The 27,917-nt window shown below is 39.5% G+C and overlaps 2 protein-coding genes across 6 annotated transcripts in view; one reads left to right on the top strand and one right to left on the bottom strand.

Annotated features, from left to right (window-relative positions):
* Positions 1 to 1,170, bottom strand: part of LOC117400508 (NADH dehydrogenase [ubiquinone] flavoprotein 2, mitochondrial-like) — a 29,858-nt gene extending 28,688 nt beyond the window's left edge. The window contains exon 1 of one of the 2 annotated variants that reach the window (XM_034000579.3): positions 980 to 1,170. In XM_034000579.3, coding sequence (XP_033856470.1) covers positions 980 to 1,021 — 42 coding nt within the window. In that variant the 5' untranslated portion in view covers positions 1,022 to 1,170. The remainder of the gene's footprint in view (positions 1 to 979) is intronic. The other variant, XM_034000580.3, reaches the window with a different exon arrangement.
* acss2l (acyl-CoA synthetase short chain family member 2 like) lies at positions 4 to 27,917 on the top strand. 4 transcript variants are annotated; one of them, XM_059022041.1, is made up of 18 exons: positions 4 to 213; positions 9,409 to 9,604; positions 11,809 to 11,900; positions 12,303 to 12,406; positions 13,676 to 13,748; positions 13,859 to 13,934; positions 15,106 to 15,190; positions 19,241 to 19,378; positions 19,596 to 19,766; positions 20,266 to 20,399; positions 21,177 to 21,309; positions 21,778 to 21,834; positions 22,538 to 22,618; positions 23,028 to 23,136; positions 24,145 to 24,213; positions 24,644 to 24,820; positions 25,248 to 25,322; positions 27,623 to 27,917. In XM_059022041.1, exons 1-18 carry the CDS (start codon positions 201 to 203, stop codon positions 27,748 to 27,750), a joined length of 1,911 nt encoding a protein of 636 aa, XP_058878024.1. In that variant the 5' UTR covers positions 4 to 200; the 3' UTR covers positions 27,751 to 27,917. The 4 variants fall into 4 exon arrangements, with proteins under 4 accessions (XP_058878024.1, XP_033854836.3, XP_058878021.1 ...); XM_033998945.3 differs by lacking the exon at positions 4 to 213 and adding an exon at positions 8,764 to 9,025; XM_059022038.1 differs by lacking the exon at positions 4 to 213 and adding an exon at positions 8,764 to 9,025 and having other exon boundaries at positions 24,644 to 24,906; positions 27,623 to 27,759.

Raw genomic sequence — 27,917 nt, 5'->3', positions numbered from 1 at the left:
CTGAAAAAAAAATGTTCAGAAATCCATTCAAAAAGTGTTTCTACCTACGAGCTGGACATACAGTACTTTTGTCACACTTGACACATCTTTGCGTGTATCTGGAGAACAGCTCGAATTCACAGCCGTGGTCGGAGATGTATTAAGTGCTTGTTTAACGGGATAAATATTTCAACAGATGGCACGATTGTTTTACAATACAGATGTCTATCAGAGGTTAGTATCTGCCTATGCTCTAATCACCAACAAGAACGTTTGAAACTTAATAGTTCGACAGTACACGGTTATAAACCACAAAGGGATACTGTGCATCAGATTGTTACTCTCTGGGCAATAGCATGCTTTCATGTCCACTACATAAAACTAACACAATGACTTTTTACCCGGTCGCAAGCTTGTGTACAGCCAATTGCATTACCTCAAAATAACCGTAGTTTTTTTTTTGGTTGTGTGTGTCTGTCACAATTATCTGCTGTGCAGAAAGTATGCCTCCAACGTAATGCCAAACTTAGCGACAGCCGTTATACTATTGTATTTTATATAAACGATTAACTTCGTGTAAACAGTATATGAGACAATGTTATGTGTATATGGCTGTGCAAAATTCAACTTAGTTCTGAATATCGTCAGGAAGGAAGTGGTTATCCAACTGCGAGTTGTATAATAATAAACGTGAAGGTTCATCTTATATTCTTAGACAGGATGAATTAAGCACATGCACACACGATTTAAACATCTAGGGATTGTTTGGCACACACCACACATGTAAATGCAACCCCTAAATAAATACAAATCACATCAATTAGTTTCAATGTGAAGGTCGTTAGGCAGGCAGTCGATCTGTCCTTGGTGTTGTTCATGTGCAGGCCTTTTCTGGATGAAACAAGCAGATCGTAATTAAATGTGTGTACATATATATATATATATATATATATATATATATATATATATATATATATATAACACGCGTATTCACACTTACCGAACGAGAAACGGCAGACCGAATAGCAGCCGACAAAAACATATCTGCAATGTGATTTTCTTGTCTTAGTTAAGAGAAGCTTTAGTGGACCTGACAACAGCTAGAATCGATGACAGCAGGCAGCGATTTCTTACACTGGCCTCCCCGGCCTTTCAAATCGAGCTGTGACTGTGAGGAGGTATGACACAGGCCCGGTTTTGGGGATGGAACCGCATAACAGTCTCGCGTTTTGATTGGTCCATGTCTGTCACATGAATATGTCATCACACGAGTGGAAAAGCGTGCAGGCATTTTTAACATTGTGATCAGAGAGATAGAGAGTGATCTGCTTTCCACAACCTTACCATTAAAATATAATGTGGTATTACGCTGTACTGATATAACAAACCATGGGTGATTACTTTATATGAATTATCATGTTATGCACGAATGTAAGAATTGGCTTTCTGTGGTGGTGTACTTTTTTCTTTCAAGTAGCATATATCTATAATCGTTTTTGCGATATATTTTAATATAAAATGTATAAACTATTGCAGTTTTGTTAGAGGATACATTAGTTTATGTCTAATGTAATCACAGTTTTCCATATAGACTGCCCCTCTTTTCATTTACGTCGCAAATTCTGGGCCGCTTTGCTTTTCAGATAATGTCCCAAATTCTGGGCCGCTTTGGTTTGCATAACGTCGCAAATTCTGGGCCGATTTGGTTTGCAGATAACGTCCCAAATTCTGGGCCGCAATGATAACATCCCAATTTCTGCATGCACAGTTTACCATAAACTGGACCGTTAATTCATTTAAGAGTAACCCTTAGTACATGAGTCAAAGTTAATGTATTTTTTACTCTCCCCAGAAAACATTTAGGAACATGGTATACCAAAAAAAAAAAAAAGGACATCTCATTTGCTTATGTAATGTCCATCAATATATAGTGAGGCGTAGGGGTTTATCAGAACTTCTGGGTTTAAGAGACCAGTGCCCTTCAACAACTTCAAATAAATCATTTTGTATTGTATTAGTCAACATCTCCTTTATCTATTCCTGATAGTTTATACTGTAGGTCAGGGGTTTTCAACCTTTTTTTGAAATTACCCCGGTGATATTAATTGAATATCAAAATTGCATCAAACATATTTTAGGTCACATCATATATTTTACTTTATCATAGATTATGTGTGTAAAGAATATTCCATAATCTATATACACAATATATATTTTTAGCAGGGTCAATAGCATTAAATACACAGATGTATTTATTTTTCATATTCCTTTTGCTTGTAATCATAAAACAAAGTCAAGTATACAAAACTTTTGACTTTTGACTTAATTCAGAATACATTGTACTTTCATATCTGTTCATCTATATCTATATCTATATATATATATATATATCTATATCTATCTATCTCTCTCTCTCTCTCTTTCTCTATATATAGATATAGATATATATAATAGAGAGATGGAAATAAGACCTCCATTGTTAGCAATTTGAGCCATTCCAGGTTTTACTTCACACTGGCGCTCCTATCTGGGTCTGGCCACTTTACCACTACTACCATATGAAATACACACGGTAGACAAAATATTGATAGAATTCAACACTACATTGGCCTGCTTGTTATTCCCAAGCAAAAGTGCACCACACTTGGAGAATGCTCATTTAGCTTCATGGCTCCGCCTCTTTGAAACTCCCAACTTTGGTGCGTGATGCTCCCCACCGTCGCTCACTTTAAATCAACTCTCAAGACTCACCTGTTCTCTCTTGCTTTCCATGCTCTTTAAGCTTGATATTAGCTGCTGTGTTGCTGCTACTATTTCATGTATTATGCACTTTCCACTGTATTTAATGTATTATGCATTGTTTTTTTTTCCCCCTGTACAGCATGTGTTATGCATTTCTCTTTATTTAAAGTATTATGGATTTTCTTGTTGTTACTGCATCTTGTAAAGCGCTTTGTTATGGTGGTCCACTATGAAAGGCACTATATAAAATATAGATTGATTGATTGATTGAATACCTAGAAGCTGGAATAATGGCAGGATGCACCATTTCTCCACTGGCTTTTACCATGGCAATGGAAGTAATTATTAGGGCATCAAAATGGGTAGTGGGAGGAGAGCCCTTGGCTTCTGGAATGCGATTACCACCAATTTGAGCATACATGGATGACATGATAACCATGACTACAACAGTAGCCTGCACTAATCGGTTATGGGGCAACTTAACCAATAACATCGAATGGGCACAAATTCAATTCAAGCCCACTAAATCAAGGAGCATCTCTATAATTAAAGGTAAAGTAGTAGATCAAAGGTTCTACATTAATGGTGAGGTAATACCAACAGTGTCTGAGAAGCCAGTGAAAAGTCTTGTGAGATGGTAAGATGGGCACAGTTTGTGTGCGAAAAGTTCGACAACAAGCAGCGGAAGGGTTGAAGAGCATAGACAGCAGTGCTTTACTGGGCAAACTGAAACTCTGGTGCTTTCAGTTTGGTCTACTGCCAAGACTCCTGGGGCCACTACCTGTGTATAAGGTTTCTTTGACAACAGTTGAGAAGCTGGAAACTTTAATCAGTTCATACATCAGGAAATGGTTGGGAGTTCCACGCTGCCTCACCACAGTGGGACTTTATGGTAGAGGAATACTGCAGCTACCAGTTTCTGCTCTAACCAAGGAGTTTAAGCGCGCCAAGGTCCGACTGGAAATGACATTAGTAGAGTCACGCGACAAATGCGTAAGGGAGGCAGCACCTGTGTTGAAAACTGGAAGAAAGTGGGTGGCAAAGAAAGCCGTGAACGATGCAAAGGCTGCCCTTCGAACTGGTGATATTATGGGGCAAGTTCAGCATGGAAGAGGGGGTCTTGGTCTCAGTTCTACATGGCACAAGGCAACCCCAGCTCAACGGAGGAAGCTGGTAGTCAACGAGGTGCAAAAGCAGGAGGAGAGGATGAGGTGCGTAAAACCCGTTTCCCAGGCTAAGCAGAGGGAATGGATGAGATGGGAGAGTGTGGAACAACGCAAGAAAAGGTGTTAAAACCAAGCCTTGCCCAGGACAACTGGAAGCTGCTAGAGACTAGAAAATGTGGGCAGATGTTGGTCAACGGCTTATTTTTCCACCTGAGATTGCCACCACTAACCTTTGACCAGACATTGTCTTGTGGTCTGGATCAGCACGCCTTGTTCACCTGGTAGAGTTAACAGTGCCATGGGAGGATGCTGCAGATGAGGTGTATGAGAGGAAGAAACTTGGGTATGCTCAACTAGCTGCTGAAGTGGAACAGCGAGGATGGAGAGTCCGGGTTTACCCAGTGGAGTTGGGTTGTCGAGGATTTGTGGCACACTCTACAATCCGGTTTCTCAGAGATGTCGGGTTCAGTGGCCAAGAGTTGCGTCGCACAGTGAAGAACTTATCTGAAGCAGCAGAGAGGAACAGCAACAGGCGTGGTAGAGACGGAAAGATTCTGGCTGGGGATCTCAAGCACAGTGTAAAGAAAGCAACGCTGATGTACGGGTAAGTAAGCTGGGCTGAGTTGAGTGGGGGACTGAGGGGTGTGATGCTGGGACGTCAGAATCACTGTCGAGCCTTCTTGAGGTGGCGTGGGCTAGTTGATGAAACACTGAGGATGGAAGGTGCCCACTTGAAGACCCCAGAGATGTACCCTACTTAGCTCAATCCAGACAGTTGTCATGCTGATGTGCTGGGGAGACCACACTGTGGTTGATCCCCAGAGCCAGCATCACAGCCGTTGTGTGTGCTGATGCGCTGGGGAGGCAAAATAAGCTGATCCCTGGAGCCAGCATTACACTTCAGCAATCAGCACCAGGCAGAAGGATATCTACATCAGATGGAAAGAAACGCAAATGGTTGGAGACACATATGGATCACATTAGTTTACTGTAAAACTACTTCTTAGTTGGTGCTTATCTTGGTGAGAGCCAAGTTCAAATCAGCATGAAGTTTTAACATCTACTCTTATGTAATGGAAATCATAACAAATGTACTACAGGTAACCAGGGACCGAGGCAGATTAGGTAATTCCTGCTTCAAGTAATTTTTAAATTAACTACATTTGGTAACATTGTAAGGTGGTGTTTGAATTAGCTGAGTTAGTGTGTGATTAGTACCAGGTGAGTGGTTAAATTGATTAGAAGTTGATTTGCTATTTGATTGGTTTCCACACAGTTTAGTTGGTTCTTTTGCCATGCAGTTGTAATATTAATCAAGCAGCCTATTCAGCGCCAGCAAATAGAAGAGCCTCAACAAAAGAGCCGGGAGTCTAGCTCTGGGAGTCCAGCAAGGGGAGGCCTGCGCCGAGACGCTGTTCGACCTGCTCGTCCCTCCCCTCCCCAACCCTGGCTCTCCTCTGCGCTCCGCTCAGCAAGAATCACACTGCGATCTGCTGAAAAGAAATGGAAGATAACCAAACTCCCTGCTGCCCTAGACCTTTACCGCACTCTCCTCTCCTCCTTCTCCTCTACTCTCTCCTCTGCTAAATGTTCTTATTTCCAATCTGTAATCCAAGCCTCTACTAACAACCCACGTATTCTATTCTCTACCTTCTCCTCCCTCCTAACCCCCCCTCCTCCTCCCTCTTCTATCTCTCCTGATGACTTTGCCTACTTATTCTCTTCTAAAATCTCAGATATCCGCAAACTCTTTAACACCTCTCCCTCCCCCCGCACCCCCTCCTGCTCCAACCCCTACACCCACTGCATCCCCTACTAACTCACCCTCCTTCTCCACCTTCTCGCCCCTCTCAGACTCTGACCTCTCCTCCCTGCTCCAGGGTCACAAACCCACCATGTGTGCCCTGGACCCCCTCCCCACTCACCTCTTTCAAGCTGCTGCTCCTGCTCTACTTCCCTTCATCTCCTCCCTTCTCAACGCCTCCCTCCTTTCTGGTCTCTTTCCCTCTGCCTTCAAAAAAGCCTCTATCACTCCCCTCCTCAAAAAACCTACCCTCGACCCCACCTCCCTCCAGAGCTACCGTCCTGTCTCCCTCCTACCCTTCCTCTCCAAAACCCTTGAGTGGACTGTACACTGCCAGCTCTCTGCTTTCCTGTCCAACCACTCTCTGCTTGACCCTCTCCAATCTGGCTTCTGCTCTGCTCACTCCACTGAAACCGCCCTCCTGTCTGTCACCAACTCACTAAAGTCTGCCCAAGCTGCCTCTCTCTCCTCTGTCCTAATTCTCCTCGACCTCTGTTGATCACTCTATTCTACTATCATCTCTTGCTGACCTGGGGATCTCTGGCACTGCTCTGGCCTGGTTCTCCTCCTACCTCTCCAACTGCACTTACCAGGTAACCTGGCGTGGAGCAACCTCCACACCTCGCCCTCTCTTAACAGGTGTCCCCCAAGGGTCAGTCTTGGGTCCTCTCCTGTTCTCTCTCTACACCCGCTTCCTGGGCCCCCTCATCACATCCTATGGTTTCTCATACCATTTCTATGCTGATGATGCACAGATTTTCCTCTCCTTCCTCTCCTCCTTCTCTGACTCCACCATCCCCTCCCGTATCTCTACCTGTCTGTCTGCTATTTCCTTCTGGATGCACTCGCATCACCTCAAACTCAACCTCTCTAAATCTGACCTCCTTTTCTTTCCCTCCTCCTCCTCCCCCTCCTCTGATCTCTCTATCTCTGTTCCTCTGGAATCTACCACACTCTCCGCTAAGAACCTCGGAGTCACCCTGGACCCCTGCCTCTCTTATTCCCAGCACATCTCCACTCTGGCACGCACTTGCCGATTCTTCCTGAGCAACATCCGAAGAATCCGACCCTTCCTCACCAACTACGCCACCCAGCTCCTGGTCCAGGCCTTGGTACTCTCCCGCCTAGACTACTGCAACTCCCTCCTGGCTGGCCTCCCTGCGTCTGCCACCCGTCCGCTCCAGCTCATCCAGAACTCCGCTGCCCGCCTGGTGTTCTCTCTGCTTCGCTTCTCCCATGCAACTCCACTACTCCGCTCACTCCACTGGCCCCCGATCACCGCTCACATCCAGTTCAAGACTCTTGTACTAGCCTACAGACCTCTCCGCTCTGCCTGCCTCCAGAGCCCGCTCCTTCTCCACCCTTGCTCCACAGTGGTGGAATGACCTTCCTACAGATGTCAGGACTGCCCAGTCCCTGACCACATTCCGGCGCCTCCTTAAGACTCACCTCTTCAGACAGCACCTGTAGAACTCCTCTGTTTTACCCCTGGGATACTTATCACCCTTCCTTAAATGCACTTTACTTGCTCTTATCTGCCCCCTATTTTACTGCATTTAATCCTGTATTTCAGAGTACTGTAATCTGCCAAGTGTTTAATCTGTAGTATTTTGTATTTAATCAGATCCTGATGTAACTATCACGACACTGTTATCTGCTGTATTATTGAATTGTATTTTGTCACACTTGTACTTGCTTGAACCAAAGTCATTGTATTTATCTTGCTCTTAATCGTATTATTACTTGTACTGTGATACTTGAAATGTATCTGCTTACGATTGTAAGTCGCCCTGGATAAGGGCGTCTGCTAAGAAATAAATAATAATAATAATAATTACACTTGCCCCTGGAAGAGGGCCCCAAAATCAAAGGAAAATCAATTTTTAGTGAAGGGGTATTTGCTTGTGCATTTGCCTCAGCAAGGGCTGCTCTGCCATATAATCTTTATTTGTGAAATTATGCTTATATTTTTAAGAAATAAATGTCCAGCTTTACAGTTAAACAATTATAAAAATCAGAATAATGGATACGTGTCTAACGTCAGGTTTTAACCACCATCTGAATATTGAACGATTAATATGTGTCTAACTTCAGCTGGGTAATTACAAGGCATTTAAGTGCTGAGTGGAGAGTGACAGAAATTGATCACATGAAGATATCTAACCCATGAGACTTTGCATGCATTATTTCATGCAAATCCATTTAATGGAGTCGAAGTTATTAAAGTATAAAAATTAGCATTAGAGTGCTTACTCAGCCCTAACTATTGTGGCGCTTGGATTAAACTCAATTTTCCACCCCTTATTATATTTATGTTGAGGTTCGTGACTGCAGTAGTAAACACTGTGGTGGTTGTTTGCATATATAATATAGTCAAACAGTAACAAAATATGTTTTTTGCAGCTGCTGTTGACTGCCATAATCTAAGAAAGTACATATGAAAATATGCCCTACAATAACCTTTATATATATACATCTTTTGTTCTGGTTAGTATGCCTGTATCTTATGTTAATGAGTACTGTAAATTAAAACGTTGTCAGTGTTTATTTGCACATTTTATATAGTTTTAGAATAAAGCAGGTGTGATCCACTGTGTTACAATTAACACCATTTAACAGAGAGTTTGAAGAAATTAAGGCTAGATTGTGAAAAGTTAGGGTTAAAATGTAGCCAAAGGATTTTCAATAACAATAATTATTAAAATCACTTTCATAAATGGTCATGTTCAAGGAATGAATCAATCCAGTATTTTAGTTTTAATACAATATGTACAATGTTATGCTTGTTTGAACCACAACATTTGTTTCAGTGCATGTTTTAAAAGAACAGAAAAGAAAAAATAAAAAATGCTGTTGCCCAGATCTTAGTTTTTATTACAGTAATTTGTCAATCTGCTGCTTCCCATGCTGACAGTCTGGCACGCCCCCCATCCTGCCCGGCCGTCCCCCCCCCCCCCTCCTCCCCAATATGACCAAATGACAAGAGGAGGTCTGTCCAATCAGAAAGTGGGAGTCTCGATTTATGCAATCTGATTGGGCAGTGTGGCACTAAGCAGATTTTGTGAAATAAAAACAAAGGCTATAAAGTGTGCAGAATTTACTGCCCTAGTTGTGCCCTTACCTCTGGCTGTGAGTAGCTGGTTTAAGGCTTTATCAGGTGCCGTGAAAATTCTCTGTCAAGATTCACTGTGCATGTCAAGGATGGTGATCCCTGGAACTACACCCACTGACGAGAAGCTCTTCAACCCCCCTGAAGAGCTGCAGAAAGATGCTCACATTCCTGATTTCGAAAGTTACTTGAGGCTTTACAAGAAGTCCATTGAAGAGCCTGAGGGTAGGTTGCTATGAAGTGTGAAGGAAGACGAGATGGACAATCATAGTTGTTTTGCTTATTTAAGTATTTTTATTGTATTTTTTTTGTGTGTGTGTGTTCTCCAGTGGTCCTCATAGAGTGTTTTTACTGTACAACTTTTAGTATGTATTGCAAAGATATTGTTTCTGCTTTAAATGTTGAATACAGTATTTACTGGTATGTTTCTGATATGATTTAGAATAATTTACTGTTAAAATGCTGAACTTTTATTGTCATTCTGTTATGTCTACAGCACATTGGGATGCTTGGTTTATTGTATTTCACTGTATTGTACAGTTTTACACTATATTATATTGTACTAAATGTTCACATTAATTAATAATATCTGTAATTGTGTATTCTAGAGTTTTGGAAAGAGGTTGCTGAAGATTTCTTCTGGAAGAGTCCTCCAAAAGGAGAGTTTCTGAAGTATAACTTTGATGTTACGAAAGGCAATGTTAATGTCAAGTTCATGGCAGGCGCTAAAACCAATATATGTTACAACATCCTAGATAGAAATGTGAACGAGAAGAATCGTGGAGAAAAAGTGGCATACTACTGGTAATAGCTTATGCATCCTTAAACATTTTATTTTTCAGGGCACTCATTTCTCTTACTCTTGAAATAAGCAAATTTAACTGGTATTTAAAAAGATAGTTGTTTTATCTAGTTTCAATAAATGCAATTCCCCTAACTAAGATTGTCTGACATATTAGGTTATGTAGTCCATATTTTTTTGTATTATTATTTAGCAGTAAGGTCACCTTGTAGTTCCAAAAGCAACTGAGAGATAAAATACCAATCATTTTGTCTCCTATGAGTCATGTGATTAAGTGACTCCAGCAATCAGGAAATATACAGGGAACAGTTCTTGTTTATTTTCCTGTATTTACTGTTACTTTAAATTGCAAACTGCATTACTTTTCTTTAATTGCATTAAAGAAAAGTAATCTTAAATCTAGTGGTTTCCTCAACGAGGTGCTCCCCTGAGAAATGTCCTTGAGTCACACTGTATTTAGTTATAGAATTTGAAGGTAAAAGTACTCCAGACTGCGTGTGTTGGACAACTAAAATATCACCTAACCTGGAAAACAGACCGGAAGAAACTGCTTAATAGAAATCTGCTGCAAAGTGTGCTGTCTAGAATTGGAGACTGAAACTGATTTACAACCGAGGTGCAGCTTTTATACATTGAAAAATAAATCTATGTATGTCATTTCATTACAAGTTAATCAACCAATTAATATCCCATTTAAAAGAAGGTTTTACAGATCTGTTGGTCTAGCTGACAAAGCCCACCTATTTTGCTTAACTGATAATATGCCCATGCTGGAGATTACAAGAATGCATCAAAACTGAATTGATTTTGACAAAAGAAAATTCTGACAAATGTTCTCAAAATGAATTATACTTATAGTTAACATAATATTAATACAAAAGTACTCAACTTATCAATAGGAATACTAAGGGTTAGGGTTGGAGTTAGTGTTAGAATCAGGGATACAAGAGTAATGAGAGTCTAGCACTAATTAATTGCCTAAAACCAGGACAAAGAATGATGTCTTAAATTTGTATAATCTGCATCCCTAGGCCAAGGTCGATGTAAGGGTTATGTATAGGTTGTACAGGCACAAAAGTAAATTAAATATGGTAAAGATCTGACAGAAACAGAAAACCATATAAAAAAAAAAGTTTAATAAATTGATTACATATGTTTGGGACCTGGTCTAAGTTTAATTGGTTCAATTTATATGGTTGGGACAAAGACCTGGACTGGAAAGTCAGTCGCTGTCTGCCTTGACTGTGCTGTTTTTTTAGCAGCTGACCCTGATTTGGAAGAAAAGGGAGACATTTCACTTTTTTATGAAATCTGTTGCCAACATATGAAATGGCCTGATCATTTGGAAGTTACACATTAACATAATTGTGGGTTTACCTTTCTGTAATGAGACACAGGGCAGCACAGTTTTTGCCCAGTGTGCTGATATTCAGCTCTTCACAAACACTGCCCATAAATCAATAATGTTTCACCTGCCAATTTTTAAATAGAAATAAATGTTGCCTTTGCTCTTGCTTCAAAATAAAATCTCACCTCTGTAGTGTACTCTGAAGATAAATGACCAAATGTGCAATGATATTTTATATGATTCCAGTCGAATTACATCATATAAACAGGGATTTGTTTTTTTAAGGGATTCCATTCCCATTTTTTTATTATTATTAATTTGATATAAAACTACAAGTAACATACACAAATGTTTCATCTAAGGTCTTCTTCAGTGGAGATCTCCATCTGGGCATCAAGATGGGTATTATATCCAATACATAAATATTCGACCTTGACAAGGCTCTCTTTCAAATATGTATAAATAATTTTTTATATATGAATTTAGAGTGACCAGTTATTATTTATATTTATTTTCCCCCAATTTGGAATGTCCAATTACGTTTTTTTCTCCTCACCGCTGTGAGTCCCCTCACAACACAGACGTTCTAAGGGTGTGTGAGCGTCCTCTGAACTCACAAGCCTAAAGCCAGAATCGCGGCCCTTGGGGTCCTCTTTACACATCCTGGACTCATCCTGCACCCCCAGCTGCAGCACTTTAACTGGATGAGCAACTCGGGGACCCCTCAAATATGCAATTCTACCACCATTTTGTACAACAATTTAATGACAGCTTACATACTGTACACATTTATGTTTTTACAACGGTACATTTTTATAAGGGAACCCTTTGTAATTTGCATTGTCTTTTCTGTTGCAGGGAAGGGAATTCACCTAGCCACAGCTGTTCTATCACATACAATCAGCTCCTGAAGCAAGTCTGCAAGTTTGCCAATGTTTTAAAAAATATGGGTAGGATTATAGTCTTGTTTGTCCTTAAACTGGAATTTATTTATGTTTATTTTTTTAATATATATCTATATTTTAATTCAACAGTTTTTATAAGGTTTTTATAAGGTTTAGGGTAGACTGCTATACGGTTTTGATGCTTTGAGAAAGAAAAGTCACGTATATAGTAAGCAGCACAAGAAACCCAATCCTGTACTGTCTTCAGTTCCAGCCGTTGTGCGACCACGTCCTTCAAAATGATTGTACCTAACAGCATAATTCCATACATTTCCCATGCCATGAACCTCCATTATCAAATGTGTAGTTTTGTAGCAAACATGTATCTTCATTTAAAACGCGATATCTGGTCCTGCACCCGGCTACATAAATCTTGTTTCTGGAATTCATTGTTTCTTTTTTACACAGGAGTGAAGAAGGGGGACAGAGTAGCAATCTACCTACCCATGATCCCTGAGTTAGTATATTCCATGCTAGCATGTGCGAGAGTAGGAGCAGTACATTCCACTGTGGTAAGACATTAGGGTTTACATGCTGCTTCTTCCTTCTACTCCAAACAAAATATTTGGCTTGTGGGTGTCCATATTGCCTTCCTTCATTCTCCCATTGTTTTCATTAAGAGGTGTTAATAAATGGTTTAAAAAAATCCCTCCCTACAGTGTTTAACTTCCAATAACCGGCATTTTAAATGTATACATGTGTTACTGCAAATAAATGAATAGCAAATAATATAAAGTAATAGTGTTACTTTTATAGTAAAATGACTATACCTACCACGTAATTCAACTTGATGTGTGAAGTGAAATTTCTGAGTATTCTATCTAACTCTTCTTGTTTAGATTCACTTTAAATTCTTTAATTTTCTTTTCTACTCATCCTGGTGACTTTTTAAAACTCATAATGTTTAATAGAATCCCTATGACCTCAGTAGAGCTCTCATCTATAAACTGCTAGTACAGCAAGTACACCTGTCCCCTTGCAGCGGATGTAATAAATACCACATTCACTACCACCAAATGTGACATTTTTGACATCCACTAGGGGCAGAGCGGTGTTAATGGTTATACTCAGGTGTACCGGATGTACCTAGAGTTTAAACATCATTCTGATAGCTCCATTCAGGCCACAAGTATGCTTTACATTTCGCAATAAAATACTTGATACAGATCATCAGACACTTACAGAGATGATATTTTCAACATGTGCCTAACCTATTACCTACCATATTTTTAAAAAAAATGTTAAAGTACAATTTGTAAGGCGATTGCTTTCTACGCTTTTGAATAAGTCTAATTCACGTGGTTTTATATAAAGATTGGGTATCCTGTGAGAAAACACTACATGTGTATTTTTATTCCTCACTGTTTCCGTTGTTGGAATACTCATCAGGACACGCATCAATCGAAAACTGTATTATATTTACAGATAGTCGGTAGTTCTACTATATATTCACAAGTCTGTGGGGCACAGTGGGAGCTTGATAACAAATCATCTGGAATCCACCGGCAGTAAATCCTGTTATCTGTTTCTACTTGCAGTTCAAGAAGGCAAATCCTTGCTCCTGGTTTTATTAATGCTTCAAACTCACAATAAAACAGAGCTAGCTAAATTGCTATCAGACCAAATGTAATCTGGCAGATTAATTGACTACATAAAAAAAATGCTGCCAGAGAACAAAAACAGGACATAAACATAAAATTGGCAATAAAAATAGAAAAAAAAGTGTAACTGCTGTCAAGCAAAAATACATGCCTAACAAACTGAATATAATTTGTTCTTAGTTTGCAGGTTTCTCATCAGAATCGCTGTGTGAGAGAATCCTGGATTCCCAGTGTTCATTTCTCATCACAGCAGGTAACTATGGGCTGACATAGCAGCCTGCACTAATCTGGTTCTGTAAAAATGTCTATTTCACGGTAGCTCCTGTTTGCTAAATTGCCTCTCATCTGAACTGATCTGTATAGATGGTGTTTATAGAGGAGATAAACTAATCAACCTTAAGCAGATCTCCGATGAGGCACTGGAGAAGTGTATAGAAAAGTAAGTGCTGCCTTTTTCTGTTTGTTTTATTGTGATTTTCATAAGCAAATATTATCACAGCAAAAGTAGAATTGAATTCCTAAAGTTAAACAGCTACCTTCTTGTTAAATGGGCTCTTCTGTAGTACAGGTGTGTGATTAAAGGTGTACTTGGCAGCTTAAAAAAATGTCCCCCATTAGCTTTACTACCACTCCTCTCCTAAACTGTTGAAGTTAACATTTTGAAAGCTTCCCAAATCAGTTAAATATTACTCCAACATTGTATTAATGTGTTTACAACATCTACTTCTACAGCTATGGCCAAAGGTTTTGCATCGCCCTGTAGAATTAACTAATATTGCTTCTAAAGTCGAATGAAACCTGCTGAATAATGTTACATTAACATATTGAATTACTTACCTCTTTGCAGTTTTCCATATACTTAATGAAAAATTGTCAAAAATGGAAAAATGTGACATTTCGAAATATAACATGAAATACTGTACTGCTAGTATGGCTTCCCGTAGACTTTTGCAATATCATTTTGTAGTTTCTTTGATTACATGATGTTACCTAAAAGATCAAAAATATGTTTATATAGTTTTTTTTTTTTAAATGATGTTTCAATCATAAAATTCTAGGTGATGTAAAATGTTTGGTCATAGCTGTACATTCCTAGTTCCTTAGCTTCCTGATACTTGCTAAACTACAGCATTTAGTGATACTTTATTGTCTACAAGTATGTTTTCATAATATTTCTTTCCAGTTTACCTGTTTAGTGTCTTATTAGTGTTCTCTTTCATTCTGTTTGTTTAGTGCTTAATAACTTCTAGCCAAAAATGCCCAATTATTTGAATCCTTATTTTCTCTTTAAAGTTCCTACTAATACTCAGGTTTTTATATAGACAGTTCTAATTCAGAGTTCCCACTCTTGCATATGAGCTGAAATGATGTTTGCACTGCCCTAGTGATCATTTCTAGAACTACCTCAGCAATTGAGATTTATACAAAGCACACATAATATGATAATAAAAAGGTAAGAAACTAAATACCATGAAAATGTAGATGGTATTTAAGTATCCCTTTAACATAACAAGTACAATTAATCAACAATAAATCCAACCTTCTTCCTGTTATGGGTCTACTAAACTTAATTACCTAACATCTCATGTAAATCATTTTTGTATTTCCAGAGAAAACTTTGTTATTAAAAACTGCATCATTGTAAGACATATTGGAGAGCAGAAGAACAATGCCAATGTTTACAACTCATTTCAGGTACAAATGTCTTCTCTCTCTCTCTCTCTCTCTCTCTCTCTCTCTCTCTCTCTCTCTTTCTCTCTATGTTAATTTACAGTATATGTGTCCCTTAATTACATTTTCAATCAGTATAAAAGGAGAGGAAGGAGCTCCATGTTACATTCCTAAATTTAGCATGCATACGGTTCAGTACCACATGAGCTTCTTTGGGCAGCATTTGATTTTTTCAGTGTACTGAGGACAATAACAAACTTAGTTTTCAACTTCTGAATTCACCACTATATGGCAATGTCTAGAAATTTGAATAATGGCAGGGTGCACTATTTCTCCACCAGCTTTTACTATGGCAATGGAAGTAATTATTAAGGTGTCAAAATGGGTAGTGGGAGGAGAATGCTTGACTTCTGGAATGCGACTGCCACCAATTCGAGCATACATGGATGACATGACAACCATGACTACAACAGTAGCCTGCACTAATCGGTTATTGGACAAACTAATCAATAACATTGAATGGGCACGAATGCAATTCAAGCCCACTAAATCAAGGAGCATCTCTAATTGAAGTTAAAGTAGTGGATAAGAAGTTCTACATTATTATTTGTTTATTTAGCAGATGCCTTTATCCAAGGTGACTTACAGAGACTAGGGTGTGTGAACTATGCATTAGCTGCAGAGTCACTTACAACAACGTCTCACCCAAAAGACGGAGCACAAGGAGGTTAAGTAACTTGCTCACACAGTGAGTCAGTGGCTAAGCCGGAATTTGAACCAGGGACCTCCTGGTTACAAGCCCTTTTCTTTAACCACTGGACCACACAGCCTCCTATTAACAGTGAGGCAATACCAACAGTGTCTGAGACGCCTGTGAAAAGTCCTGGGAGATGGTATGATGGGGACCTAAAGGACACAGTTCATGTGGGAGAAGTTAGACAACAAACAGTGGAAGGGTTGAAGAGCATAGACAGCAGCGCTTTACCAGGCAAACTTAAACTCTGGTGCTTTCAGTTTGGTCTACTGCCAAGACTCCTGTGGCCACTAACTGTGTATAAGGTTTCCTTGACAACAGTAGAGAAGGTGGAAGCATTAATCAGTTCATACGTCAGGAAATGGTTAAGGGATACTGCAGCTGCCAGTCTCAGCTCTAACTGAGGAGTTTAAGTGTGGCAAGGTTCGATTGGAAATTACATTGGTAGAGTCACACGGCGAATGTGTGAGGGAGGCAGCACCTGTGTTGAAAACTGGAAGAAAGTGGGCGGCAAAGGAAGCTGTGGAAGATGCAAAGGCTGCCCTTCGTATCAGTGGTATCATGGGGCAAGTACAGCATGGAAGAGGAGGCTTTGGTCTCAGTTCAGCTCCTCCTACATGGCACAAAGCAGCCTCAGCTCAACAGAGGAAGCTGGTAGTCAACGAAGTGCAGAAGCAGGAGGAGAGGATGAGGTGCGTAAAAGCAGTTTCCCAGGCCAAGCAGGGAGAATGGATGAGATGGGAAAGTGTGGAACAACGCAAGATTGGCTGGCAAGATCTATGGACAATGGAACAGAGCAGGATCAGTTTCCTCATCAGGTCAACATATGATGTTCTCCCATCACCACAGAACCTAAACCTCTGGGTAGGCGAGGATCTCTCATGTCCTTTGTGTTCATCACCTGCAACATTAGGGCATATTTTGACAGGATGTAAAGTGGGTCTTAGCCAAGGACGGTTTACTTGGCGCCATGACCAGATGCTGCGATGTTTGGCCTTAGCATTGGAAGGCAAGCCACTAGTTCCATCAAAGCATTACACACAAAAGATAATATTCATCTGTCCAAGAGAGCAAACACCAAGAAAAGGTGTTAAAACCAAGCCTCGCCCAGGACAACTGGAAGCTGTTAGAGACTGGAAAATGCGGGCAGATGTTGGTCAACGGCTTATTTTTCCACCTGAGATTGCCACCACTAACCTTCAACCAGATATTGTCTTGTGGTCTGGATCAGCACACCTTGTTCATCTGGTAGAGTTAACAGTGCCATGGGAGGATGCTGTGGATGAGACGTATGAAAGGAAGAAACTTTGGTATGCTCAACTAACTGCTGAAGTGGAACAGCGAGGATGGAGAATCCGGGTTTACCCAGTGGAGTTGGGTTGTCGAGGATTTGTGGCACACTCTACAACCCGGTTTCTCAGAGATGTTGGGTTCAGTGGCGAAGAGTTGCGTCACACAGTGAAGAACTTATCTGAAGCAGCAGAGAGGAGCAGCAACTGGCTGTGGTAGAGACAAAAATATTCTGGTTGGGGACCTCAAGCACAGTAGAAAAAAATCAATGTTGATGGAAAGGAAGGTAAGTAAGCTGGGCTTAGCTGAGTGGGGACGGAGGGGGGTGGGATGCCAGAATCACTGTTGAGCCCTCTTAAGGTGTCGTGGGCTAGTCGACGAAACACCAAGGATGGAAGGTGCCCACTTGAAGACCCCAGAGAAGTACCCTACTCAGCTCAGTCCCTGGTTGATCCCTGGAACCAGCATTGCAGCCGTTGTGTGTGCTGATGCACCAGGGAGGCAAAATAAGCTTATCCCTGGAGCCAGCATTACACTTCAGCCATCAACACCAGGCAGAAGGATATCTACATCATCAGATGGAAGGAAACACAGATGGATCACATTAGTTTACAGTAAAAGAAGCTGTGTTTTAGTTGGTGCTTATCTTGGCGAGAGCTGAGTCAAATATCATCATTAAGTTTTAACATCTACTCTCATTTAATGCTTTTACTAGGATTACTATTATTATTATTATTATTATTATTATTATTATTATTATTATTATTATTATTACAGTATTCAAAAAAAAGTTGGGTATGACATAAGTACACTGGAACATGTAGCCCCTGTAACACTTTCAATGGACACACACACTAGCCTTGAAGTCAGGTATTTACTACACTTGACTCATTATTCCTGTGTTTCACAGAAATCCCTTTCTGGAGGGGATATTCTGCACTAAACATAGCTGATTATCATGGCAACCATAACAGAATGGGTGTCAGCCAAGCCTGGCCGATAATGCCCCCAGACACCACCTGTTATGCTGCACGTTGGCAATGCAACAGCCAGATAAAGCATTCAGCTTGATAAGTTGTCTGTTTGCCCATGAAAACAGTCTTCCTTTGATAAATATACCGGTTTGATAAGCTGCAGAAAAAAAACAATTAAATAAATTGCTTGACGTGAGGGTACGGCAATGAATACATACCTCTTGATAAAAAAGCCAGCCATACACATATAAAAAAACCAATGATACCGAAATAAATATTGACAGAGTTCGGGAGCTGTGATGTCGGGAGCATACTCTTTTTACTGTTGTATAATGAAATCCTAATCAAGTGATCTACAAGTTCACCTGCGGATGAATACTTGTGAACTGCATACTATTATTAGTAGCTGAGATTGAGTTTCGGGGTTTCACTGGTTTAATGACTCTGTGCTCTTCCTCATTCGTGCTTCCTTTTTTGAGGTGTATATTCCCAGTTTTTGTGGGAATGGAAATACACTTTTTGAAACTGCACAAGGGTACTGTATATTATTTGGGTACTCAAAACCAACTCATCCTGCAGTCAACTCATCCAACAGCCAAGTCATCCCAAAGTAATCTCATCCCAAAGGCTCAGCCATCTAGAACTGTTTCATGATTATCAAACTTTTATATTTGTATTAATAAAAACAGACTTTAAACTAGAAAGGTGTTTGTCTAACGTGACAAATTACACCAATATTATCTTAGATGTATTTAGTGGGTGGGTTTTTGGGGTGTTTTTGATGAATGGTTTGTTATTAAAACCTGCTCCTGTTCCATTCTCCGAGCATTATAAAGCTGTATGCTACATTCAGAGCAATCTAACAAGGCATTCAGAAGTTAAAAGCAAAGTTTTCATTGAAAAGAGGTGAACATCCAAACAGGAAAAGGTATAAAACAGTATATGCGCTGCGCTGCAGCTGTCTTGGAACTGTTTTCATAACCTCACTGAAAGCTAAATGTGTTTTGTTAATCAGATGCCGTCTGAATTCTAACGCACCTGCTTCTTCACCGGCAGACTCCCTGGAATGCAGACACCAATGTGTGGTGGGATGATGTAATGAAAAACTCCAGTGAAGAATGTGAACCGGAATGGGTCGATGCGGAAGATCCTCTCTTCATCCTCTACACTAGCGGGTCCACTGGTAAACCAAAGGCAAGCTGACTTCTCATTCCTTATTTTTCATCCCTGCAGCCTTCAGTTAAAGTGGCTCCTTTTAATGATTTTGATGATTTGTCGATATCGTCCATCTGTACCACATCTCAGAAGCAAGCCCCCCACACACATGTATGAACGGTATGAAAGGTGTTAGATACTATTACATTTCTTTGGTTTGAGTAAATATTTGTATTTGTGAATTTCTCATATTCAGGGAGTTTTGCACACAGTTGCAGGATACCTCCTCTACACTGCGCTGACATTTAAGTATGTTTTTGACTACCACCCTGACGACGTGTACTGGTGTACGGCTGACATCGGCTGGATCACTGGTCACTCATACATTACTTACGGACCACTTGCCAATGGCGCCACAAGCGTGCTTGTAAGTAAGACCATTCCATCGGAAACAGCTTCCTTACCGTTTCCTAAATGTTAGTATTAAGCAGAACAATTCTAGGTTCAGCACTGCGGAACACACGAGAAAGTATAGCCAGCAATTGCAAGTGATATTATTTTAGAAAATTATTTATATATATATATATATATATATATATATAATATAAAAATATGTAGCTGTAAAGGTTATGCAGTTATACAGTCATTGTACACAATGACAATGTAAAGTAGTTTGTCTAATCGTACCTCTTGCGACCTCCTGTACCAGGGTGTCCTGTACACTCTTCAGATCCTTAACATCTTTTTCTGCAATTTCAACAGCATCCAAAAATCTGCAGTTAAAGCCTTTTACCATTACTGGAATTAGTATTATACCAGCCAGCTTTCTGACATCATACTGCTAACTGAAACATGCCAACATTATCAGTACATCTGGATAGCTGATATCTGAGTAACTATGTTTCTGATATGAGTGATTTGTTAAGTTTGAAGGTGTACCAGTCTACCCTCACGTGGGAAGGTTCTGGGAGATAATTGAAAAATACAGCGTGTCAAAGTTCTATACTGCGCCAACTGCCATTCGACTGCTGATGAAATACGGGCAGGAGCCTGTGAAGAAGTAAGTGACACCAAGAGCTCTGTTACTCCAGGTATTAGTGATGCACAACCGTTGAAGGACACGAGACAAAGCAGCAAGGAAGCAAAAGTAGTTGAGGACAACTGAGTAGTGAGCACCACCTACTGGAATTGTAAAGAACATTTATTCTGTTCACTGGGATGTTTTTACAACTAAAATAGGATATTTTCCCACTATCATAATTAATACATGTCTGTACTGTAATTGTTGTTTTGCTTGAGGCCCTGTGGAAAAGTATCCCATCAAGCTTTAAATCCAAATGAGTAAATTATGCCTTCTAAATTCTCTTTATATATTTGGGTTTGTGTTAACAGTTAACATAATAATACAATGGGAAACCAAACAGTATTGATTTATATTGTACCATTACTGGAAACCAAAAAAATAAGAAGAAGAAAAGTCACTGTCAAACAAATATGTCTTCATTTTCATAGAGATCCTCACTTCAGATGTAAATACCCATATACAAGTTTACCAGGGTTAATTAGCATGCTAGTTTTCCAGTTTTCCAATGCCTTTCCCATGGTTATACTATGAATTTACAATATTTTACCATGTTTTTAAAATATGCTTTACCACATCTCCCTGGGCTTTACAATGATTATCAATGCTTTACCATGCTTTCACTGTGCTTTATTACACTTTGCTATGCTTTTACTAAGATAAACTTTTATAAGGGTAAGATTAAGTATACATTTTTTTTCTTAAATATCAGTGGTTTTGGTCCAAGATTTCTTATTCATCCATTCATGTTCTAAGGTTCAACCTTGGTTCTCTTAAAATCCTGGGTACTGTCGGAGAGCCTATCAACCCTGAGGCTTGGCTGTGGTACTACAATGTTGTTGGAGAGAAGAGGTGTCCAGTCCTGGATACTTTCTGGCAAACAGAGACTGTGAGTAAATCATTTAATGCTTGGTGTGGTAAGCTGTTTAGTGCTAAAGGTTATAAATGATAACCTAATGACCTGTGTCATTAGAGAAACTTAGTCTCAAGAATTCTTTCAATGATATGTTTTATAATACATATCACTCATGCCCAAGTCCGCAGCAATGTCTTTCCATATGTTTTCATTTTTTTCAAGGTCTTTGTAATCTTTGTTGGATTACAAAGTAATTTTTGTTTGGCGACACACACAATTAGATTTTCGATTTTGTTCAGGGAACTGCAAGAATCCACCTGTCTCCAGAGTCCTAACAGTTGTTACTTTCAAAAAACAAATGTTATCTGAGACAAGACATTGTCTCAGATGTGGTCAGGATGGTTTCAGATCGGATTCCCTATTTGACTTTAGGTGAAAGAAAATGCAATGTAGGCCCACGGATTTATCATATTTGATATGTTTTGGTATTTGTGATTACAGGGTGGTCACGTGATTACACCTTTACCAGCTGCTACTCCCTTGAAACCCGGCTCAGCTGTAAGTGAGAAACAGTATTTAGTAAAGCAATTGAGAAATATCAGCACTGCTAACCTGCCCTGAAAAAAAGCAGGGTGTGATTTTTACTGCCAAATTCCACATAGCAAAGGAAAGGCGACTGAACTTTTTATTACAGTCGATGTTCCATGCACAATATGTTCTCAAACTCTGCAATTTTGACAGTCAAAGAATCAGTAGTTTATCAGTACAAATGGATATGTGGCGGTTGGAGATATTCAACAGCTGTGACAGTTACAGAACATACTGCTCTTCTCACAACCTGTTTAATCAATGACAGGGTCCCAAACTACACCTTAATACCGATTACTAGAGATGAGGATAACCCTAGAGCTGCCAAAGCATAAGCAAGCTCTTAAAGGGATTAGCCAACAGTGAGCAATTCCCCTTATAAAAGGTTCCCAGAGTAGAAATCATAGCAAAGTGTAATAAATGAAAGTGAAAGCATAGGTAAGTATTGTAAAGGCCAGAGAGGTATAGCAGAGCTTATTAAAATAGGTTAAATGCATAGTATAACCATTGGAAAACTACTGTGCAAATTTCTTAAACTTCAGTGTGCTTGTGTTAGTCCTATAAGAGGGACAGTGACCAAATGTACACATACAACAATAATACAACTGCATGGACTTGATGCACAGTTTCCTCTCATAAATGAATAATTATACAATGTTGTATTTTCTCCCAGACATTTCCTTTCTTTGGGGTGCTGCCCAGCATTCTGAATGAACATGGAGAAGAGCTTGAGGGGGAAGCTGAAGGCTATTTGGTAATGTTTGTTTATGTTTCAAACAACTCTTTGAAAACTGTCAGATTATGTTTTTACCTACCAGGTAACAAATACTGAGATTGAGATGTACTGTAATTATCAGAGCATTGTCCTTAGGTCTTACATTTGGTATATTAAATTCACATTGGTTCTGCAAAGATATGCTGTACCGTAAGGCTATTTAAAATGTGGGAGTTTCTGGCACCACTACATTTCCCATGTCCTGCTAGTTAATTGTATTTTAATAAGGTACATATTTCTCCAGCTTCTGTAAGAGTTTACCTAACCTTCACTCTGGGGTTGTCATTAATCAATATGTTGTATAGTTCTTTAGCCAGTACCTTCTCATGTTTTAACTATCCTCACACACTTATGTATCTTAGAAAACTAAAGCCTGGGTTTGTTTTAGGTCTTCAAGCAACCGTGGCCAGCTATAATGCGCACAGTGTATGGAAATCACGAACGGTTTGAGAACACCTATTTCAAAAAGTTCCCTGGGTATTATGTCACGGGTGATGGTAAGCCACTGATTTCTTCTAAGTTAATTATTATGCAACCATTTCATTTTCAGTTAGAAGACGAAATAACACTGTATTAAAACATGGAAACCTAATGCTTTCTATTTCACAACTTAAATCTATCTAAAATCTTATTAATGCAATTATCTAGTACTTTTACAAACAGTGTTTCATTTTTAAGAACTTAGGTGTGTAACCCCCACTGTGCTATAAAACAAAGACAGGAATTTGATAAATTGTAGACATGATCATATGGAATCTTTCATTATACTAACAAGCCTTAGAGTGCAGCCATAACTTATAGTCAAATAACTTATTCAAGTAAAACCTTACATTCACAATACTATCCCACTTAGCTCATTGGAAGAAGGTAGTCTTTTTACATTATATAAGTGACATTGTAACATCCTAACCACTGTTGAACAAACATGTAGCAACGTGAATTTTTTTTTTTACATATAGTTATGCAGATACTGTCGGGAGAATTGCTATGAATTTGATCTTCATTGGTAAATGTTGCTTTCTAAAGCCAAATGTTTAATGACACACAGTAAATTACAGTGTTGTTTCTCTCTTGCACTGTACATACATCTACACAAATTACCATGTCAGTACAAGTTATTTTGTTACATAACACAGCTGCTATGGTGTAATTAATTTAATTTGGTGTATTTTTAGTTCTAATTAAAAGTCTGAGCAATTTACCTTTGAGCTTCTCTATAAAGGTCCTCTAATGCTCAGCCCTGACCTGAAGACCATCCAGTGGGCCTCACCTAAGCAAAGACTGACAATTGTGTCAGATTGTGTGGTGGTTTTAATGTGAGCCCAGGTTTTCCAAAAAAAAAAATCTAGTGCATGAACCCACTGTGCCACCAAGTCCACATTCTAAAAATGATTAACCACAAATGCCTATTTTGTTATCTTGAATTCAAAGGCAGGGTTCCACCACTCCTAATTATGCCCGGTTGGAGCTTTTAGTTCATATTTCAATAATTGTGTTTCTTGCAGGCTGTCGGAGGGATAAAGATGGGTATTACTGGATCACTGGTAGGATTGATGACATGCTGAATGTATCTGGTGAGGAGGCTAGTCCTTATTCACAGCTTTCCTGCCTGTCTTGCTCCCTCTGGTCCCTCATTGTGATGAGTGTCAATAGCTGGCAGTCTCATTTCCTCTTCCGCTGAACAAGGGGACAAAATCTTTTTGTGCAAAGATCAAAACTATAACATTCTGAGCCAATAAGTCGCAAATCCTACTACATTACTGCTCCAGTCAGTTTATTCATTTACATTTCAGGTGTACTGTACATAAATCAAAAAAAGTTGCAATTAGTGTAATGGTTGTGATTTATATGTAGCACCCAGGTGGCAACATTCACTATGAAAAATAAAACACAATAAATTATGTTTATCAAAAAAGTTGAGTAAGAGACACTGGTTTACCGTGAAATCCATATATTACCAGTATAATATACTACAGTCTTTTTGTGCATATAAATGATCTTCAGGACACTTGCTGAGCACTGCTGAGGTGGAGTCAGCCTTGACGGAACACCCTGTTGTGGCAGAGGCTGCAGTGGTGAGCCGCCCCCATGCTGTCAAAGGGGAATGCCTCTACTGCTTTGTCACATTGAAGAATGGGAGGGAGTTCAGCCACTCTCTTGCAGAGGAACTGAAGAAGCAAGGTATGCAGCAAGGTGTTCAGCCTCTTCTACTGTTTCCATCCCAGTTCTGGCTGTCAGGCTGTGGCCTGAACCCAGCCTTCAGATGGGTGGGTTTCTATAGTATGTGTTTATTCTATGCTAGCTAACAGTTATTCTCATGGTAATGGTTATGACAAAGGCTTCTAGTTTCCCCACTGCCACTCATGTATCACAAACATAAGGAAAATACTTATTCTGATTTACAATGTTAGCGCTAAAGCAGAAACAGGGTAATCAGAAAATATTATAATAAAATAGCATTTGATACAAGTTTTAGGAAAGCTGTGATTTTTCAAATTAAGTAAAGTACTAGGAAAAACATGACATTGCGGTAAGAGTGAATGGATACAAGTCCATGTAATCTGCACTGAACATTACAAAGTCACTCTTCCCTTTTATATTCTTTTAGTACGGGAAAAAATTGGACCAATTGCCACACCAGACTTTATCCAGAATGCACCAGCACTGCCTAAAACACGTTCAGGTAACGCATTGTATTGGCTTTAAGAGATGAACTGTTTGTGCTGAACATCTTTCTGTTTACCTGGAATCTTTTTAGCTGAAATCTGCGCTGCAGGTCAGTCTTACCACATTTTGAAAAGGTAATAAAACAATCAAATATGCTTAAAGAAGCACAGGTTAGAATAAAATTGCTTCCCCTGCTTCCAATAATGACATGCTTTGAAGTGACATTGAGCCTGAAGACACTAAAACTGAAAGCTTTCTTTACCCTACTATGGTAGAGTACCAGATATCAATTTTATAAATGAAAATATATGTTTACTACAACATGTTTTTTGTCAAAACTACATATATGTTATCGACCAAGAGAAATGCATGACAGGTGGCATCTATGGAATAACCTCTTTAAGTAGAAGTAAAAATTGAGGATCTAATTATATGTACAGACGTGCTCAAATTTGTTGGTACCCGTCCACAAAAAACAAAGAATGCACAATTTTCTCTGAAATAACTTGAAACTGACAAAAGTAATTGGCATCCACCATTGTTTATTCCATATTTAATAGAAATCAGACTTTGCTTTTGATTTTTTATTCAACATAATATTGTAAATAATAAAACAAATGAAAATGGCATGGACAAAAATGATGGGACCGCTAACCTAATATTTTGTTGCACAACCTTTAGAGGCAATCACTGCAATCAAACGTTTTCTGTAGCTCTCAATGAGACTTCTGCACCTGTTAACAGGTAGTTTGGCCCACTCTTCCTGAGCAAACTGCTCCAGCTGTCTCAGGTTTGATGGGTGCCTTCTCCAGACTGCAAGTTTCAGCTCTTTCCATAGATGTTCGATAGGATTCAGATCAGGACTCATAGAAGGCCACTTCAGAATAGTCCAATGTTTTGTTCTTATCCATTCTTGGGTGCTTTTAGCTGTGTGTTTTGGGTCATTATCCTGTTGGAGGACCCATGACCTGCGACTGAGACAGAGCTTTCTGACACTGGGCAGTACGTTTCGCTCCAGAATGCCTTGATAGTCTTGAGATTTCATTGTGCCCTGCACAGATTCAAGGCACCCTGTGCCAGGCGCAGCAAAGCAGCCCCAAAACATAACCGAGCCTTCTCCATGTTTCACTGTAGGTATGGTGTTCTTTTCTTTGAAAGCTTCATTTTTTCGTCTGTGAACATAGAGCTGATGTGACTTGCCAAAAAGCTCCAGTTTTGACTCATCTGTCCAAAGGACATTCTCCCAGAAGGATTGTGGCTTGTCAATATGCATTTTAGCAAATTCCAGTCTGGCTTTTTTATGTTTTTCTTTCAAAAGTGGAGTCCTCCTGGGTCTTCTTCCATGGAGCCCACTTTCGCTCAAAAAGTACCTTCACCTTGGTACCTTCACCTTGGAGTTCAGCTTGTATCTCTTTGGCAGTTATCCTTGGTTCTTTTTCTACCATTCGCACTATCCTTCTGTTCAATCTGGGGTCGATTTTTCTCTTGCGGCTGCGCCCAGGGAGATTGGCTACAGTTCCATGGACCTTAAACTTCTTAATAATATTTGCAACTGTTGTCACAGGAACATCAAGCTGCTTGGAGATGGTCTTGTAGCCTTTACCTTTACCATGCTTGTCTATTATTTTCTTTCTGATCTCCTCAGACAACTCTCTCCTTTGCTTTCTCTGGTCCATGTTCAGTGTGGTGCACACAATGATACCAAACAGCACAGTGACTACTTTTCTCCATTTAAATAGGCTGAATGACTGATTACAAGATTGGAGACATGTGTGATACTAATTAAAGAAACAAATTAGTTTGAAATATCACTATAATCCAATTATTTATTGTCTTTTCTAAGGGGTACCAACAAATGTGTCCAGGCCATTTTAGAATATCTTTGTAGAATAAGCAATAATTCATCTCTTTTCACAGCTTCTTTGCTTTATTCTATGACATACCAAAGGCATGCAAGTATACATGATAAAATAACTTTTAATTTCATCACTTTTCAGGAGGAATTAAGCATTATTTCAATGAGCTGTAAGGGTACCAACAAATTTGAGCATGTCTGTAACAGATGAATATCTGGACCCTTTCAACATGACATACAAGCAAATACTTTGAAGTTAACCAGCGTTAAATTGATCGATGGAAAAACAAAACCAGCCATGTAGATAACCCTTCATATGTGATTATACACAATCTTCAGATCATTTCATGAACTGTTTTTATGAAGTCCTTTCACACAACCTCCTTGTGGTTGTTACAAGCCTTGATTGCAAAGTTGTTAGTGTAAAACATTATACTGGCTATTTTGCTTGTTTACTGCAGGAAAAATAATGAGACGGGTCCTGAGACAGATTGCCCGCAGCGAGAAAGACCTTGGAGACCTCTCCACACTTGCAGACCCCAAAGTTGTGGAGGTTCTCTTCAGCCAGAGGTGGGAAGCTACTGCTTGAGACCCTTACCTGCTGGATTCGCAGACGGCGCTAAAGGAAATCAACTAGAATGTACTGTCTTGTCTAATAAGTGACCTTGGTAAAACAAAGTGTCAGTGGCATCATAATACGGATTAAGCAAGGCTGATTTTCAAAACCTCAATCAATAAATGATCTGTCACACCTCT

The sequence above is a fragment of the Acipenser ruthenus genome, chromosome 4 (genome assembly GCF_902713425.1).
Source record: "Acipenser ruthenus chromosome 4, fAciRut3.2 maternal haplotype, whole genome shotgun sequence".
Taxonomy (NCBI): Eukaryota; Metazoa; Chordata; class Actinopteri; order Acipenseriformes; family Acipenseridae; genus Acipenser; species Acipenser ruthenus.
The sequence above is the reverse complement of the archived record's forward strand: the minus strand, read 5'-3'. Positions and strand labels throughout refer to the sequence as shown.

What these genes read in the sequence shown, in the direction of transcription:
- acss2l (XM_033998945.3), top strand. Translation starts at nt 8,884, where the DNA reads ATGTCAAGGATGGTGATCCCTGGAACTACACCCACTGACGAGAAGCTC. An exon ending in TTCATTTCTCATCACAGCAG is followed by an intron (nt 13,749 to 13,858) that starts GTAACTATGGGC and finishes TGATCTGTATAG; the next exon opens with ATGGTGTTTATAGAGGAGAT. An exon ending in ATGTTTACAACTCATTTCAG is followed by an intron (nt 15,191 to 19,240) that starts GTACAAATGTCT and finishes CTTCACCGGCAG; the next exon opens with ACTCCCTGGAATGCAGACAC.